The following is a 19899-nucleotide window of genomic DNA, read 5'->3' as shown; positions in this document are numbered from 1 at the left end:
ATAAGCCTAATGAAAATGTCCAAAATAGTGCTCCCTCTCTTTCTGTGCTGTGAGTGTGATTTTTACGTTTTTTAAAGCATTCTGCTGGTGTCCTCTTTCTCTATTGTGGGATCCTGAAGGAACAGAGTGTCTCCGGTTAAAGTATAAGGTTTCTTGTGTGCCACCTCGGTCATCTTCTGCTCAAGCATTTGGGCCGGTGGCCACTGTGGGCTTTGCAGATCGATTGCAGTCTATTCAGGTGGACTGGCTGTTTGCACATGGAGCAACCACACCCCACTAGATAAAGCTGAACAAACTTTATCACGTGATACTTTAGGTGTGAGCTATGTGTATGTCAACTATAGATTGTGAATTCTGTTGCACAGATTAAGTACTCCCATTTGAATAGATACAGTGCTTTGTGTGGTGTACAGTACAGTGCATAAGTTAAGACACCCATGCTAAAATTGACTAAAAAGAGGAATAAAAATCATCTTTTGGAAATTGATCTTAATGCCTTCATTAAAAAATGAGAAAAAACACAACCTTTAAGGCCTTTAGAATTAAAATAATTAAAATTGACATCATCACATACCCTTCACCATACCTAGAGATTGCCATGGGGTACTTTCCAAAAGGTCATCTCAAAGCAAATCAAACCAGATATTAGGCTAACTGAAATAAAACCATGCCAATAGGTATGGTGAAGGGTGGGGCTATTTTAATTCCAAAAGCCAAGGGAACTTTATCAGGATGCATAGTATCCTGAATCCATGAAATAACTGGCCTTTAAAGAAGCCCTATGCAACAATTTTAACAAAAATGACCTTAATTATGCAGGTTGAGTCGTTCTAATAGTTCTACAACACTTTCTGGGTCGTTTGGTGGGTGCTTCGTCTCCCCCTATCGCTTCTCCGCGGAAAAAACGAATATGCAACTTTCTGTCCCCGGTCCGAGGAAATCCGGACGAGACTCAGCGGAAGTATCCAATTGCGCCTCGAAAATGTAGTCAGATTGTAGTTACTAAGAAGACTGCAAAACGGACACCGACTTGGCTTTGTTGCTGTTGAAATTGTAAGTAGCCTACCCTTGGGTGAACTTCGTTTTTGTAATGTGGTTTGATAGTCTCTTGAACAATGTCTTTGCTCGACCGTTTTATTGTGAGCCCTGTATGTGTTTAGCTTGGTTTCTTGATGGCTAGCTCGCTAGCTAGTTGGGGTTTAGCGTAACAGTCACTTGCTACCGAAGCTGCAGGAGGAGCTATGTCGTGAAAAATGCGAGCCCAAATCTGGTGAAAACCCAGAAACAACAGAAATGAATAACCAGACCTGCATAGGGCTTCTTTAAAAATAAAAATCTGCCTGCCTCATGGGGGGTTCCTTACTAATGCACCCTATATTTTAAGGAATACATTTATTTACGATACATGATTCATTCACAAAGAAAATTGGTATCCCTAAAGGTTGGATTTTTTTGGAGGCATTAACTCATTGAATGCCGCGCTGTTTTCGGAAGCTTTGGCCCAGAGTGCCAGCAATCTTGATTATTGTTGACGATTTTTGTAGAGCCACAGCGTATTCTATGTTATAGCTATGGACACATACTATGGCTAGCGAGACTGCCTGGCGAGACTGCCACCTAGTGATAAACCCACGACAATGGCCTGGTTTTGACCTGACGTGCATGTGTCACTGATTCAACCCAAAGCGGCAACCATCAAAAGCAGAGTTTTAAGATTAAATGTCTAGATAAAATGTCCAGATTGTGCATTTTCATGAGTCATATATTTAATTTCCATTCATCACAGAGTTCCCAAAATCACATATAAGGTGTGTTACAGTGTTTAGTTTCGTAATTAAAAAAAAAAAAGCTAAAAACGTAATATTACGTTTTTGGCACTCAACGCATGGGAAGGAAAAACGTAATATTGTTTTTGGCACTCAATGAGTTAAGATCAATTTCCAAAAGATGATTTTTTTTTTTATTCCACTTTTTAGTCAACTCAAGTCAGCATGGGTGTCTTAACTTATGCACAGCAGTGTATGTGCGAGCCTGAGCTAAACACACACACACACAGAGAGAGAGAGAGAGAGAGAGAGAGAGAGAGAGAGAGAGCGAAAGGTGTGGGAGAGAGAAACTTGCCTGTGTTTGTGTGAGTAATGTAATGTGTTGCTCAAAGGGACTTCACCCTGGCCTGCACCAATACCTGTAGCGCAGGCCATATGCACAGGCAGCCCATGGGGAGGCTCTGTTTACACACACCCGTCACTTCTGCTGTGGGGTCGCTGTGCTGAACGTAGCTGTTGATTTTAATACAGTATTCGTAGTCATGCCTCCTGCAGTCCCATGGGAAATGCTGGAAAAGTTGTTGAATTTTAAAATCCTCCTTTTTTCAGGCCTGGACACATAGATTTGATTTTGTTGTATTACTCTTCCGTAAGTGTATTCTGCTTTAAAAATTCTGCTAAGCTAAACAATTTCCGTTGGTATAGCCTAAGTAGCTATACGAAAAGGAATAGAAAAGCTTGTTTCATTTTCATTTCTCATAAAGTGAGGAGAGGTGAGGTATACAGTGTTTTTGTGGGTTACGAAAGGTCATGGAAATTTCATCAAAGGTCTTTAAAATGCTCATGGTGTGTGTTGTTTTTCTTATCTAAATGTGTTTTCCTGTTTGTCTCTACACTTGTCCCCTTTCACCTCTCTCTTTCAAGTTCTTTTCCTTTACAGTAAAGGTGTTAATGTTGTGGTGATAAAAATGCATTTGTACTGAGGGCACAGAACAAGATAGCAACATTACTTATCTACCCACCCACACACACACGCACACACACACACACACGCACACACCTGTATACATGCATTGAGTTCAACTTTAATGGCATGGAAAATACCCTTCTTGAGAAAACAGATACTCCACAATGGCAGCACATTAAAAGCCTTTTGATGTGTGTCTCATATGGCTTGTCTCCCTCTCCCTCCCTCTCTACCCCGCCCACCCATCCACCCACCCATCTGCAGGGAATAACACATGCTTCTATGGGAAGTGTTACTACTGCCGGGAGAGCGAGCCGGCGTGTGCCGAGGGGGAGGTGATGGAGGGCTCCGTGACGCTTTGGCTCCCGGACGTGTGGCCCCTGCAGAAGCATCGCCATCCCTGGGGCCGCACTTACCGCGAGGGCAAGCTTGCCAGGTCCGATCCAAAATGCCGAGCCGAAGCGTCTTCTCACATCCGCAGCCACATCCGCTCATGCTCTCTGTCTCGCGTCTCGGTCTCTGGCTTGTGTCAGCTGCTTCAATTATGCCTGTCACTTTCGTTCTCTCTCTCTCCTTCTCGGGTCTCTCTTAAGCATCTATCTAGCTGCATCATCTAATTTCATGTCTTGTTTAATCACGCTTACGGTTGCTTTCACTGTTTCGTTCTCTCTCTCGGTCTAGCTCTCTCTCTCTCTCACACACACACACACACATACACACATACACACACACACCCTCTCTCACTTGCTCTTTATTTCTGTCACCCAGCCAACTCTACTCAATCGTCCCCATTTTGCCTTCTCCTTGTGCTGTTATTAGAAGTGCAGAGGCGGCTCCAGTGTTTCCTCTATGTTGATTTGGTAGTGGCGGCCCCCCACGGTTTAATTTTCTTCCCCCACGGTATCAGAAATGGGGCAGACGTACAATAGTCGCAGTTGCCTTTCAAAATTCATTGTGCAGACCTGTTGTAGATTCTCCAAATATACAGCTCAATCACAACTGAAAATAATGTCTTATTGTGTGTGAATAGAGGTGAATACATATAACTGTTTGTGTTGCAGCGAAGTGTCAGTTGTCAGTTCTGTGGGACCGGGGGACGGTGGGGGGTTTGTGGTTCGGACAGGCCTGCCCCCACTGCTTAAAAAAATCCTAGAGGAAACACTGGGCTCATTAGACTAGTACCGTATGGCTCCATATATATAGTAGCCAATGAGGGCACCCCCTGCATGTGTGTAGCTCTCCTTCCTTAGTCTATTTTTAAACTGCTGCTCTGCGTGATGGCATTTAGGACGACACAGTAGCTATAGAATACAGAACAGAAATATAGAACACTTCCATCACAGGAACCTTCCTGACAGTGTTGAGAGTCGTTCACACCAGGAACAATTAACTAACAATATTAGCCACACTGACCAACAATAAGGAATGTCTCTCCTTGTTGATGAATGTGATGTCTAAAATGTGATGGATTCTGATTAGCTGTCAGCTTTTTATCGTTCTCAAAACCGCTCTGAAAGTGATCCCCAATGATGTGATATGATTCTTGCACGATTGTTGCATTCATATTAGCTAGAGCGATACTTTTTTGACGTTATCATTCTTGGTGTGAACTGCCCTTTAGTCTTGTTGCCTCTGCCTTGGAGGTGTACATCACTGCTTGCTTGTTTATGTCAGCGAGCAATCAGTAACTTACCTGTTAAATAATGTTTGATTATTGTTTTTAAGGAAAAAAGCGATCGACTTGTAATGGTGGGATCGGAAAATAAACCCCCGGGCCAACCGATTGTCAGATTTCTGCTCCTCTACAACCACTGGGACTTTTCGTGTAACCATGCATTGATAGAATTATGTTGTGTTTGTTTTGATTGTTTGTTTGTTTGTTTAGGTGGGAGTATGACGAAAGCTACTGTGAGGCGGTGAAGAAGATGCCCCCGTATGACGCCGGACCGCGGCTCCTGGATGTCATTGACACGGCCATCTTTGATTACCTGATTGGCAACGCCGACCGCCACCACTACGAGAGTTTTCAAGACGACGGCGGCGCCAGCATGCTCATTCTGCTGGACAACGCTAAGAGGTGAGCAAGTAAGAATGCGCCCCCTAGAGGAGTGAGAAGGATCTTACTTCAGCCTTAATTCCATCTAAGAAACAGCAGAGGGGGAGGGTAGAAAAGAGTGAGACTAAAACGGACAGATGAAGAGGTAGTGATGGAGCACAGCGGGAATAAAGTGACTGAGACCAGCCGAGAGAGAGAGAGAGAGAGAGAAAAGAGGCCAGACAGTGGGAGAGAATGTCAGAATTACTCTGGAGGTAGGGGAAGAAAGAGACCGGAGAATAGAGAGACCGACTCCGAGAAGAGGGAGAAAGACAGCAAAAGAGCCAACAAGCTGCAGGCGCTTATGTTGGTAACCATGACTGCTTCAGCGCTCATATGGAGCTGCTAATGTCACCCAGAAGAGACGGGGATCTGCGATGAAGCAGACCTCAGCTTCAGACCCCAGGGTGCTCTCTGGAACCCCGCCACCGCCCCTCATCCGCACCCGCCCTGATGCCTTTCCGTTCTGCCTGTGTCTCTCTCACTCTCTCTTTTACTCTTACTCTTTGTTTCCCCCTCTCTCTCTTTCTCTCTCTCAATCACATCTAAACAGCAGGTGATTGTGTTATTCACTCCCCCTCCCCCCACCCCAATATTATCTTTATCACACTCTCCAATCATCCCCATCCCAGAGCCTGCCTGCCTGCCTGCCTGCCTCCTTCATGCTGTTTCTCACTCATTCGCGTACTCACCCTCTCTCTCACTCTGTCTCTCAATCTCTCTAGTTTTCATCTTAATCTTTCCGTACCTCATTTTGACTTGACGCCTTCTCATTCAGACTACCACCTGCAGACGCTTTTACGTTCCCACCCTCTGTTATTTCTTTCCCTTTTACTTTTCACTTTTCTTCTTCTCCTTGTCTGTATTTTTCTTTTCTTTTTTTAAGTTTTCTTACTTTTTTTCTCTTTTTTTTTGTGGCCATATAATCTGTACTGAGAGTTCAGTTCAGTTCACCATGGGCCTGCTCTGCAGGGATGAGACTGTTTTCAGCCATGTTTCAAATATTGTGTGTGTTGTGTGTGTCTGTCTGCAGTTTTGGAAATGCTGCCATGGACGAGAGAAGCATCTTGGCCCCACTGTATCAGTGTTGCATGTGAGTATCCTCTATCCTCTCTCGCTCTATCACACTCTCTCTTACTCACACTCTCTCTCTCTCACCCTCTCTCTCGCTTTATTATATAGCACCACAGCAATTCCGTGCTTTACAGAACCAGAGTCTCTTTCAAAAAAATACCGCAACACAGAACCATTCTTATCTGAATTTTATTAACAGGCTGTATGCCATCACAGCTGTGCCATATCATAGGCTTGCAATTCAATGTTATGTTTAACAACAAACTGCAAACACTGTGTTTTGTCTTTTAAATATGCTTGCACATTATTATAAAGAACACACTAGTGCGAGGATGAAAACGTTTGTTCAGAATGCACAGACGTTTCCGCCCAGAGTAAAAACCAAAATACTTCCACACACTGCTTTTTAGATGGTTTGGGGTCGTTGTCTGCTCAAGGCAGCTCCTCTGCTTGCTTTTGTTTCTCATTTTCTTATCAAAACATGTCATTAGCTTAATAGATAGATAGATAGATACTTTATTGATCCCCAAGGGGAAATTCAAGGTCTCAGTAGCATACAGACATCACACACAACATGCATTTACTGATGGGTCAAGAGGGCAATGAGGACATACAAACCCTTTTAGAGCACCCACTGCTGGATCAGACTAAAATTACATGGTCAAATACGCTTATAAAATAGTGATGTAAACATTTGAATGGGTTATTTATAGTAATATTTTTTTCAATTTAGCTTCAATACAGTTTTTCACGTCATCTGGGGTGGGAGACATTTGCCTAATCTTTTGCCAGAAACAAGCACATTCAACAAGCTAGTGGTGTGATGCAAATGTTTAACACATCAAAAATTCCACACAGAATATAAAAACATTGTGGTCAAGCAGTTTCTTGAGGCATTCAAAGTAGGTTGTTATTTTTATCACACACGATGTACACAAGGCACAGGTCACTAGATAACGAACGGACACTAATGGAACATGCCTTGCAAGAGTGTTTACGAGAACTGAAAATAAAAACTGGAAAAACATCATAGTGAAAGCTGAAACTTTGAGGAGGGGGAAAGGTGTTATATGGATAAGGCTATCTCCAGTTTTTGTTTTGATGACTTGTTGACTGACAGTATCTCTTAGGGCTGCTGTGTGTTGGGACAGAATCAAAATTGAGGTTAGGGATGTGGCAAAGTCATCATTTATTTCCTCACCAGTTCTGCCTCAAGTATGCAACAGCACATTTAATGGTATAAAAATAGACCATATCCTATTACAAATATCTAGTCAGGTAAGAGCTTGTTCAAGTAAGAACTAAGTTTAGATTCTACGTCAGATTTAGGCTCCTCCCTGTTATACAAGATGGATCTTATTGTATTGGGAATTCCCCCAATAAACCAAACGTGCATCATGGTTAACGAGAGAAAGCAGGTGAACAAACATGCCTGAACAGTGATAAGAAGGTGCTTCTAGTTGTCTCCTGAGATGTGCAGGGTTGTGTGTATATCGCTTTCATATCTTCATCACACTCACTTGTGATTTAGCAAAAGTCCGGTATGAGTAAGGGGGTATACAAATGTGGGTGAAACTCTTGAAAGAGTTTTGCTTGTAGTAACCCATATACAGGTGATACAGCTTCACCTTTTACACAAAATTAAAATAATGGTGGTGGTGCGTACATTCAGAAAAATAAGTCTTCTAAAACTACACTGCTCAAATAAAGGGAACACTTTTTTGAAACCTTCCACCCTTTTCTCCATTCTCAAACTACATTCACAGAATGTCTGACAGTTCTTGCAAAATAAAACACTCGCCTCAAAAGTTTTACTTGTGCTCAGAACCAAACAGTGTCAGAGTACCGATCCACTGTATGATTGAAGTGTTCCCTTCATTTTTTTGAGCAGTATATTTTTACGCTACACAGACAGAGTGCTTAAGTTGCGGACCAGGTGTAGCCCAGACCTTATTCACCTTATTCCTCAATGTTCTGGTCGGCTAGTTCCAGCTATTTAGCTTAATTGGGATAACACGACAGAAGAGGATGGAGAGGCTAACTTGGGAGGAAACGAAAAATGCCATCAGGAGATCAGATGGTACTTCAAAGATTGTACTTCGCCACCCAAGGCTATTCACCTCTACGGAGTGAGTAGATGATATGCGGCGGTGGCCTCCCGTATCGTATAGAGATATATTTTAAAGACGGACTGGCCATCCTCAGCGTAGTATGTCCATACATAATTGTCATGATATGTTCTTATGAAGTGCTTTCTTTATTTTTACCCAAATCACAATGCATTATCTATTATTTACTGTCTAAAATGCTAAAACCAAAACACTTACTGCGGGGCATATTACAGAAACTTCCTAACTCGCAAATCCTATCTTATCTGTTTGGTAACCATGGTAACTATGTTAAGAGTCATTACAGAACAGCCGCTTCTAAGTCAGTGTTCTGCTAAAATGTCTTTTTAGCCACCAAAATCCTAAATAAACATTCCCAACTTGATGACCCATAACATATGATGCCAGTCATCTCAATAGAACTCTGCTATCTCAATGTATCGCAATGGATGTACTGCTCAATGGGAAGTTCGGACACAATGCAGGCAAAGATGGCGCCCCCCTGTTTGGGCGTGGAATAAGGTGAATACTGTAGGCCATGCATCCACTCACACAGAAGTTTCTGTCTTTCCGTGAGCTCCCTTTTCCCTTCAGGATGGCCCTTTTTCACAGCAGTCATGAAATGTCAGGCTGGCCCAGGTGGTACTAATTACATTGAGGTTCTGATTACACTTAAATTGAACAGAAACTTCATTAATGTATTTAGTAACACCTGTGTTTGCCCAATACTATTTCATGTCAAAATAGCTTTTGTGAAAGTTCTGAAGGAACACACACTCTATGAATGACTACATAATCCAATTTCGAGTCGCAGGTCACCAGTTCATAAACTGCTCTTGTGAAGACTAACCGTTTTTATGTGGCTCATTTTAACACAAGGTGTATGGAAAGTAAACACCTCAGATCTCTGTTCTGTTCAGGATCAGATACCTGCCGACACTCATATTTTCCTTTTGGTTAGCTTTGGTGACTCAAAGAAGTAAGTGTGTGTGTGTGTGTGTGTGAGTGTGAGTGTGTGAGAGAGAGAGAGCTGAAAGCCTTTGCTCAGATCAGTTTAATTATTGCTGTAATGAGGTATTGACTTGCCTCGTGCACTGGCTTAAAGGAACACGCCACCCAATGTCAGTAGTAATATATGTTCTTACCTTAACTTTCACGAGTTGAGTCATACCTCTCCCGTGTCCGTACGTGCACTCAAACGCTCTGGTGCGCGGCTGGACTGTGTTAGCATGTTGCTATGCTAGCGGGCTTTGACGGCAACTAAGCGTAGAAGTAATCAAAAACATCCACGTTTTACCGACTTAAATACAGTTGCACGAGTAGTTGATAGAAATGCTACGGCCACGCAACATGAAACGTGGCGATTTTCCAGGCGAATAAACCGGAGAACTACAATGTGTGGCGCAATAGCACTTGGGAGTACTTCGACCTAGCGTAGTAGTATTGTTAACACCTAATTGTAGATCGATCCTATCCACCACAGAGTTTAGAATCCATGCTGGATCGACCCTCAGCCTCTCCCTCCCCTCTGAGCGAGAGAGAGGCACACACACTAGAGATGCGCTGATGGGCTATTATTTCAACCATAACTGCATAGCAAAACTTATCATCCATCAGCCATCCATCAACACCAAAGTTTTTTGACCAATCTTCGAAACGGCACCCGCCCACCATCCGCTGGTTGTTTTAATGTAGGGGGTGATGCAGCGCTGCTGACGTGAGGCTAGAAAGCCCTTGCCTAGGAAGACTGATCCAATGCAGCAAATATATTAAAAGGCTAAAGTCGTACATTGGCTATGTTGTAGCCTATCCCCAGAATATCAGCAGCAAACTCAGTCTCTGTCTCGCAAAACAGTCTCCAAATAAAACGCACATCGGCCTGTTGCCTATACTGCCAGCTTGTGACAATATATCGTCCAAAATGCTTGATTGCATTGCATTCTCCACATGTTTAGCTACATTTTCATGTACCACATCAGCATTTTTGTTCAGTGAATCTTTTGTAAATTGCTTTAAAATGAATTGCGCTGTCTGTCTGAAAAAGACGCGCTCGTGCAGTCAAAATGAATGGGAGTCTTCAGAACAGGCTTTCAGTCACGCTGACATAACAGTGTGTAAAGTAGCCTATAATGTGAATGACTTGTTATTTTATCAAGGATTTCTTTCTTTTTGCAAAAAATAAAGTACAATAGGCATTAATTAGTAGGCCAGGAGCATGTTGAAATTATGTGGCAAATTGCGTTTTTTATTACAATGATAAAATTGTAAAAGGACGTGACCGAAGCTGAGGCAAGCCAGGCAATAGGCCTATAGGCCCGACGGTAATTGTAAAGCAATTTACAAAAGATTCACTGAACAAAAATGCTGATGTGGTACATGAAAATGTAGCTAAAAATGTGGAGAATGCAATGCAATCAAGCATTTTGGACGATATATTTTCACAAGCTGGCAGAAAAGGCAACAGGCCGATGTGCGTTTTATTTGGAGACTGTTTTGCGAGACAGAGACTGAGTTTGCTGCTGATATTCTGGGGATAGGCTACAACATAGCCAATGTACGACTTTAGCCTTTTAATATATTTGCTGCATTGGATCAGTCTTCCTAGAACAGGCAGTGCTTAATTTGTAAAGTGGGAGGTGCCGGAGCGCAAAGGGGGGGTGGATCCGGCGACTCAAAACGGGGATTTGAGGTTATGGACCAACAACAAACATACCTGCGTACATAGCTCTGACTAAAAAAAACTAAACAACGCGGTGTGTACACCAGGGCAATGTTTATTAACTTCAGAACTTGCAACACACTGCACTGCATGGGTGTAAAATGTAAAAAAAAACATATAGGCTATAGTATGCTATATATTGCAATGATGACCACCCAGTAATCAATAATCAACTAGATACAGCGTGGAATAATTAGTAATTTCTGATTGACACATCTGAATACCTATCTGAACCCCTATCCCCCCGGACACCTCCCCCCAATCAAAACACATCGGAACTGACATATAATATGACACAGAGAGGGAGCGGGAGACACAAACACTCACGCGCGCACACAGACCGGGAAAACAGGAGATACAGGGGAACCAACAAAACAGTCCAACGGGGCTAATAGCCTCGGCACTAACGTATGCTATATATTGCAATGATGACCACCCACACCCAGTAATCAATGATCAACTAGATACAGCGTGGAAGCGCGATTTCTTACCGTAGTCTAGGCCTACTTGTCCAAAATGGCCTATACATCCAAACCCCCGGCCTCCATTACCCTGCTTCTTTTTCTACACCTATGTCCTTTAGAAATCCATGACCTCACGTAAGGAAAGGGGTTGAACCAGGCAAGCGGCGGGCCGACAAGGCAAATGGGGAGGAGATGGTGAGCCCTGATGACATTCCGCGGGCTATCGATGCAAAACTGCTGGCAGAGCGTCTCAACTTCTCTCTCCCCGAACAGCGCGTCACCCTCCTGTGACCAATATTGTGGATAAAGCACTTTCAAATTCTCGATTAGCTTGTTGTATCCTGTTTGGTCTTTCCCCTATTTCTAAAGACTAATAAGATAGATATCAACATTGAACACTACAAAAACAGTAAATTATTTATTTATCGTTTAGGCGATTTATTTTTTATATTGACTTAGAAAAAAGGTTCCGGATCCAATGTCGGAGGTGCCGGAACATGTTCCGGCGTGTTCCGGCTCAAATTAAGCCCTGAGAACAGGCAAGGGCAAGGGCATCACCCATATAGGCTAGGGGAGAACCGGCACAATTGTAACACTTTTTTATTTTTCCAATTCAAACTCGATTTACACAAAGACGATAGACTTGAGAGTTGTGAAATTTGACCAGAACAGAGTCGTACATGTCTACTCCATGAAAGTTGAAACAGAATTTAAAAAAGATGTTATAGTTTGTCAATAATTTAACTTAACAGCCATAAAAAAAGTGCGGTACAGTTGTAACAGCGTCACGAATGTAACAGTGCTAAAATCGTGAATCCTATAACATATTTTAACACAAAACAGTGCTGGGTTAAACAAAGAGCATCTGTTTTCATATAAAATCAAGAAAAAAAGTCCAAATGTATGACTGTTAAAGCTAATTTATTGCATTATTGATTAGCCATTGCAGACCATATTACGGTGTTATGCTAGCTCACAATAACCTTTAAATATGCTTATTTTGGCCATATCCACTTGATAAAACCAGTAAATATAGTTGATAAACTGCTTATTTCTTACATGTCTGAAGCATTTGGTCCAACAGTGATATTTCAAGTTGCTGTGTTAACTTTAATTGGGTGATGGCGGCACAAAAATCATAATCCATAACTCGCAATGAGAATGTTCGTGCATTCGCGATAAAATCAGTTCATTTTGCCATAGAGACTGGTGTTACAACTGACCCGCACAGGTCATGTTTTTATTTTCATTTAATTGCATGTGCTGTGACTACATAAATCAAATAGGACTCATGTTAACTTGAAACAGAGGGACTGAAGATATGAATGACATGTGATTGAAGTCCACACGCTCAAATTTCACAAAGCAAACTTAAACAAACAGTTGCGGTTAAAAATAAATAAAAAATCGCGATGCTTGAATTTTGCACCTTTTTGCTTAATATCTATGGTCGTATTTATAGTAGACCATTCATATTTGGATGGCTGTAAGATTATACATAATTACATGATATGTGTCTGTTTACGTTTCCGTAGCTACACCATATCTTGAGAATAAAACACTGTTACATTTGTACCGCTGTTACAATTGTACCAGTTCTCCCCTACATTAAAACAACCAGCGGATGGTGGGCGGGTGCCGTTTCGAAAATTGGTCAAAAAACGTTGGTGTTGATGGATGGCTGATGGATGATAAGTTTTGCTATGCAGTTATGGTTGAAACTAGACGTACCGCAGAGCGGTACAAAATATGACCGCCGCCCAGTCCAGCACATTTTTTCCACAAAAAGAAATCACGCTGAAAGGCCTATATGATTCTAACTGTCTCACTAAATTGCATTATCCACACTCAATTCTCACTGGTATCTGCTAGACAACAAGTCCCAAAAACTGATTAGTTCATAGATTTCACATGTAAAATTCATTTTATACAACCCCACCTCCATCTTGCCGGTTCATAATTCTGAGAAATTCTTGATTGTTTGTGTTATGTTTATGTTATGTGTGTGTGTGTGTGTGTGTGTGTGTGTGTGTGTGTGTGTGTGTGTGTGCGTGCCTGCGTATGTGCCTGTGCATGGAAGCGTACATATGTCTACTGTGTGAGTATATTTCATACGTATGAATGTGTGTGTGTGCGTGTGTATCTGTTTGTGCACATGTGTGCACATGAAATGGGTTAACATGACCCCTGGAGGCAAATATACGGAAAAAAAATGGTCATCCTAGGCCCTACAGTTCTCAAGATATTCACAGAGAACTGTGTCTGGCCTACCCTCCTTTCGGGGGGTCCAGTCCAGCGGGGGGGCTACAGATCAAAACGAAAAATGATGGTTCCATGCTATCCATGTGGGGGTACATGCCCACCAAGTTTTGTGTACCCCGGTCTTTCAGTGTCCCGGGAATCCTTGTTGGTGTACGTCACTAAATGTACACATAAATTATTTTATTGTAAGGCCCCCCATGAACGAAAGTACACAAAACTTGGCATGCATTCGGAGGGTGTCATAATGATCCTACACTTTCAATTTCGTCCAGTTTTGACCATGTCAGCCAGAGATATTGTGATGAAAACACCTACATTTTTGCTTTTTAATTTTTAACTAGGTGGCGCTATACATGAAATAAGTGGTAATGGGATGGGTTGACATGGCCCCTTGAGATCAACATACAAAAAAAAGGTGGACCTCCTAGGCCCTACGGTTCTCGAGATATTCACATAAAACTGTCTCCGGCCACCTACAGGCCAGTTGGTGTATAGTAACATAAATTAATTTATTGTGTGGCCCCCCATGAACGGAATTCCACGAAACTTGGCGTGCATTCAGAGGGTGTCATAATGATCCTACACTTCCAATTTCGTGCAGTTTTGACTATGTTAGGTCACAGATACCTGCGATTACAACACCTCATTTTTACTTTTTTGTGTTTAACTAGGTGGCGCTATACATGAAATTAGTGGTTATGGAATGGGTTGACATGGCCCCTTGAGATCAACTTACAAAAAAAAAATGGTCCCCCTAAACCTTACGGTTCTCGAGATATTCACAGAAAACTGTGTCTGCCCTACCCTCCTTTCGGGGGGTGCAGTCCAGCGGGGGGGCTACAGATCAAAACGAAAAACGATGGTTCCATGCTATCCATATGGGGTTACATGCCCACCAAGTTTCGTCTACCCCGGTCTTTCAGTGTCCCGGGACTCATTGACGGAAATTTGGACATGCGAAAAAAAAAAAAAAAATATATAATAATAGCCCATCAGCGCATCTCTACTGTGTGTGCCTCTCTCTCGCTCAGAGGGGAGGGAGAGGCTGAGGGTCGATCCAGCATGGATTCTAAACTCTGTGGTGGATAGGATCTACAATTAGGTGTTAACAATACTACTACGCTAGGTCGAAGTACTGCTATTGCGCCACACATTGTAGTTCTCCGGTTTATTCGCTTGGAAAATCGCCACGTTTCACGTTGCGTGGCCGTAGCATTTCTATCAACTACTCGTGCAACTGTATTTAAGTCGGTAAAACGTGGATGTTTTTGATTACTTCTACGCTTAGTTGCCGTCAAAGCCCGCTAGCATAGCAACATGCTAACACAGTCCAGCCGCGCACCAGAGCGTTTGAGTGCACGTACGGACACGGGAGAGGTATGACTCAACTCGTGAAAGTTAAGGTAAGAACATATATTACTACTGACATTGGGTGGCGTGTTCCTTTAATGCAGCGATTCGAAAGTTCCCAAAGTTCCCTATTCTGCCCTGCACTCCCTTTTGTGCCTATCAGCGTTCTTCCACCACAGAATGTGCTCCTTTGGCAGGAGTCAGCAGAAGACCCAAATCCCTGTGCGGTTTGCAGTAAGCACAGGAGAGGGAATTCATTTGTTGACATTCAGTGTCAAGGTTGTTATTCTGAATGGTGATTTGATCTGAAACATCTATCTACTCTACTCTACTACCTCTCTCCCTCCCTTTCTTGCTCTCTCTCTCTCTCCATCTCTTCCTCTCTCTCTCTCTCTCTCTCGTGTATTTCTCTCTCCCCAGGGTGCGCGTGTCCACGTGGAACAGGCTGAACCTGCTGCAGGGCGGGGCCCTGAGCGCGGCGATGCGCCAGGCCACAGCGCACGACCCCATCGCACCTGTGCTGGCCGAGCCCCACCTTGCCGCCCTGGACCGCCGCCTCGGGGCCGTCATCGCCACCGTACGCCAGTGCATGGAGACGCAGGGCCCCGACAACACGCTCATCGAGGATCGCATGAATCTGCCACACCCTTAGAGGGGATGAGGAGGAGATGGGCGGATGTGGGGGAGGGGTGAGGAGCGAAGGGGGGCAGTGAGGTATTTTTAGGACCAAAGGGAGTGAATGAACGTGTCGGCGCTGGTGCCCAGCATACAACTGTATAGACACTCGACGGCTCGTAGTAGCGGACTTCCTGTGGGCAGGAAGCAAGTTCCCAGGACTCCAACACGGAGTGGACGATCTCGCACCCTTAGGTGTCTGTTACCTAGGAGACCAACCATGCCACCCATCGGATGGTGAAAACAGACACCGCACAGTTCTGCTGGTGTCAGCACAGTGCTGCTGTGAATCCTGCTCACTGTCTTTCCCATGTTATCTCTCTCTCTCTCTTGCTCTTTCTCTCTCAAAATTTTCTCACCAAGCGGAAGTAGGTGCCAAACACTAGTTAAGTGGGATTCTCAAGAATCGACTCGTCCCATGGCCATAAGATGATACTGAGACTCAGGACATTTGTTTAACAGAGTGGTGTGTGTCTGTCTGTCTGTGCGCGCATTTGTGTGTGTGTGTGTGTGTATGTGTTTGTGTGTTCATGAAGAGGTACATCTCAAACAGAACAAAGTTCAATTTGAACCTCTGACCTACAGTGACCCCAGCTCAAGGACACTCCTGGGATGTGGCACCAACTAAATAATGGCCGAGGAGTAAGAGAAATCCTCTCTCTTTGGCCGTGCTCCCACACACTACTGTACATATGCAAAAAAAACTACTTGTTGAGAGATGATAACAATGACAACGATTTAATTATATTATTAAAGGACCATACATGGATTATAATATTTAAAAGAAGAGAATCCCTAATTTAGCTGTGAGGTGTAAATGCTGAGCTGTATATATTGGGATTCCCGCAGTGGGTGGGGTGGCAGTTGAGTTATGCTACTGATGTTTTGGAGAGGGGGTGGGTGGAATATTGAATGAGGGAAAGGAACAATTGGAGAGACATAAGGGCTGGTCAGACCTTTTCATCATTCACAAATAAAAAAAAATATTTAAATACTATGTTGTGCTTTGTTCATCACTACAGCTGTGACTTCCTGTGTATACTAGTACACTTTGGGTTATTCCAGCAGACTGCATTTCTGTGAAATTCGTTGAACTTTGATGGCCTTGAAGGGCAGGCAATAAACGGTTGTTTGATTACTATTTGGTTATTTTGGCTTCCGTATCATTTACAGTGTAGGTGTAAAGGTCCAGAAGTGAGTCAGCTTTGACCTGGTCACTCACTTGCCCAATGAATGTGCATTGGTTCTGTTACCTGTATCAAGTCCTACCACGATGCGTGGATGACGTGCTAAAGGCCAAATGTGTTTTGATCTACTTCCATTTTATTCCACTAGAGGGGCCTCCTGTCTTTATCTGATGTCAGGCGAGTCTGCGGTTGCCCTTATCCTGTGTTTTTAAACATGTGTATCACTTGCCACTAACAACAACTAGCCTACGTCTGTTTCACGTGCTTTTGACTTATGTAGTATGCTGTGAGGAATGACAACGTCATTTTCGGTCACTGTAAATCAATCTATGAAGAGGCGTTTATTTCTCCCCTACCTTCAGCTGTAGGCTAATGGTGGTAGCTACAGTAACATGTCCGGCTCTCCTTCACTTCCTTTGACAAGCAACTGTGGAATTTCCACCTTTCCTTTCGATGACACAGCATGCATGAGGTCACCCACTGGTTCCCTTCCCCTTCTCAGCTGCTTGCTTTGCGTCCGCCATCGCTGTGACCACCGCGACCCTATATGATTGATGGCACGCCTGACACCACTCATCTTGATACCTGGCCTGAACTCTTCTCTTGCTTCGTTTTTTTGTTTTGAGGTTAGTGAGTTTCAGAGACTGGTGTACATTCCCGAACCGATGGCTTGTGGTCTGCATGATGTGTTTACAGAGGCGAGGCGACGCCACGCAGTGCAATTGTTGCTCGCCAGTTACATTTGGTTGGGGTTCCATCAAGTGTCCTGATTTCATTTCCTGGTCGAGTTTGTATTCCAGAGTAGCCTGAACGAAGACGATCGCCTCCGTTCCCACTGTAAATGAAAAACCGCCCACTAAATACTCAATTTCGTGACTTTGAAGGCTTCTATTTCGCTTCTATGCGGTCAGTCTGAAGTCTATGGCAGCCCATAGAACCGTCTGGTGAAAAGTTGTGAAATTTGGCACACTAATTAGGCTAAATCTCATGATTAATTTCACCAAGTTTAAAGTCCGCACCCCGAGCGCTCTAGCGCCACCAACAGGCCAAAGTTGGACATGCGTTCACGCATGTAACTTCTGACCCGTTGGCCCGATTTTGGAAAATGATGTACCGTTGGAATCCTTGGACCAGGCCGAGTTCAACGCACCCTATGTCATTCCCATTTTCCGCCATGATGGATTTTCCGCCATATTGGATTTTAGTGAAAGTGAAACTAAAACTTCACAGGTCACAAATTTTGTCCAATCGTCACCAAACTTGACATACATGATCTTCAGACCAAGCCTAACAAAAGTTGTGGTGTTTTGTCTTCGGAACTTAAACCGTTCACCCGTAATATCCAATCGAAATTTGCGGCGAAGCCGCCAAACAGGAAGTGAGCTCATATCTCAGCAACCCATTCATCTATCATAACCAAACTTAGTATATGGACTCAGGACCCCATCAGGGGGAAGCTCAAGAAATTTGGTGACCTTTGACCTCTAGGGGGCGCTTTAATTAAAAAACATGCCTTTTGGCCTGTAGCTGCTGTTGTGCTTAGAATTAAAACGCACTAGTGGTGTCTGATAATACTGTTGGAGGTCCTTAGGCCGACACAAGCCAACTTATGATGTCATCGTAATTTATTCGGCCGCCATATTGGATTTAATCAAAAACATCAAAAAGTTTTCGCAGGTCACAAATTTCAGCGGATCCTCACCAAAATTGGCGGAGACCATCTTCAGACCATGCTTTATCAGTGCCTTGCTTTTTGGAACAATTGACAGCAGCATTCGGCTGTAACAGCCAATCGAAATTTGCGGCGAAGCCGCCAAACAGGAAGTGAGCTCATATCTCAGCAACCCTTTGATGTATCATAGCCAAACTTACTACATAGATTCATGACCCCATTAGGAGGACGCTCAAAAACTTTGGTGACCTTTGACCTGTAGGGAGTGCTGCAATTAGCAATATTGCATTTTGATCTGTAGTTGCTTGTGTTTTATCGATCTTTTATTTTTTGATGTGAAACTGGTGACAACATGTTCCATCCAGTTCATTCTAATGCGTGCGTGCGTGCAAGAGCGGGGCGGGGCAGAACGGGGTGGGACGGGCAGGGGTGATTAGGTGGGGGGGGCTGGCTGGCGGAGACGGTGGCAATACTCAGCCCTGTTTCAGCCCTACAAAATCAGCTATGTTTTGATGTGACACTTGTTGAGAGTGTTGATCGCGGGTGTCTGCTGAGTTCTATCTTGTCGCCGTGGCTACTCCGGCCTATTCTGCTTGGCCCCCTCATTGCTGCTTGCAGCTATATTTATTATTATTATTATTTGGGCCCCAGCACCGAGGTGCGAAGACCTATTGTTTCTGGCAGGATTATTATTATGCTGCTTGGTTCGATTTGTTTTTTGTCTGCTGTACTTTTCCTTTTTAGAGGTGGTTCCCATGGACGAAGTCTTGGAATTTGGCACACACATAAGGTGTCATAGTCATAACTCAGGAACAAAGGCTTGACCCCGGGTGTGGTCCATAGACTCTAGTACCACCCACCTGTGAATGATCCTGTGATTGGCATATAGTTTGAGCTACACACTCCAAATTTGGTAGGTGTGTGTATATACCCAAGATGAACAACTTTGTGTATAATGTATTAGCCACGCCCAACAGGAAGTGAGGTATTTGGGATTTTGTGCACACTAACAATGCGTTCATGTGCATGGGAAAAACATTTTTCCCAGTGAAAACATCATCACTTCATGTGGAAATAAGAGATGGAAACTGGGGGAAGATTTTGCTGGAAGCGTGCCTATGTTCCCACAACCCTATGTTCCCAGACCCTAACTAACGCTAAAAACACAAAAACACTGTTTGACTCCCTGATGAAGGCTTGTTTGCCGAAACGCATCAGAGTTTTTTAAAGGTTTAAATGTAACCAAGCCAACAAAATAAAGGCTTTTTAACCTTTGACAATTGAGAGTGCCTTGGAATCCCCTGTTTTTTTCTCATCTACATTTTCCCATCCAAAGAGCACCTCAAACAAACAAATATGAGTCCAGGAAGCGCTCCTAGACAGACAGCTTTTGTATATACATTGCATTAGCCACACCCAACAGGAAGTGCGTGTGTTATTGTTGAATAGTGAAGTGATGTTATGTTGAAATGTGATGCAATGAATTTAAATATCTCGCTGAATGAACAAAATCATCACAAAGTCATAATGTCATAATGTATTGGTTGAAACTGAAAAATA

General features: G+C 43.4%; 1 protein-coding gene across 2 annotated transcripts in view; it reads left to right on the top strand.

Annotated features, from left to right (window-relative positions):
- fam20b (FAM20B glycosaminoglycan xylosylkinase) overlaps positions 1-16629 on the top strand; it is a 37689-nt gene extending 21060 nt beyond the window's left edge. For both annotated transcript variants that reach the window (XM_076277970.1, XM_076277969.1), the window contains 4 exons: positions 2998-3169; positions 4619-4810; positions 5862-5921; positions 15226-16629. In XM_076277970.1, coding sequence (XP_076134085.1) covers positions 2998-3169; positions 4619-4810; positions 5862-5921; positions 15226-15457 — 656 coding nt within the window. In that variant the 3' untranslated portion in view covers positions 15458-16629. The remainder of the gene's footprint in view (positions 1-2997; positions 3170-4618; positions 4811-5861; positions 5922-15225) is intronic.
- The last annotated feature ends 3270 nt before the right edge of the window (positions 16630-19899 follow it).

This window comes from Alosa pseudoharengus, unplaced genomic scaffold (assembly GCF_046254945.1).
Source record: "Alosa pseudoharengus isolate Yale_2024_CS ecotype anadromous, Long Island Sound unplaced genomic scaffold, YU_APseudo_1.1 YU_APseudo_1.1_scf_11, whole genome shotgun sequence".
In the NCBI taxonomy this organism is placed as follows: domain Eukaryota; kingdom Metazoa; phylum Chordata; class Actinopteri; order Clupeiformes; family Clupeidae; genus Alosa; species Alosa pseudoharengus.
Note: the sequence above shows the minus strand (reverse complement) of the source record. Positions and strands in the feature narration are given on the sequence as shown.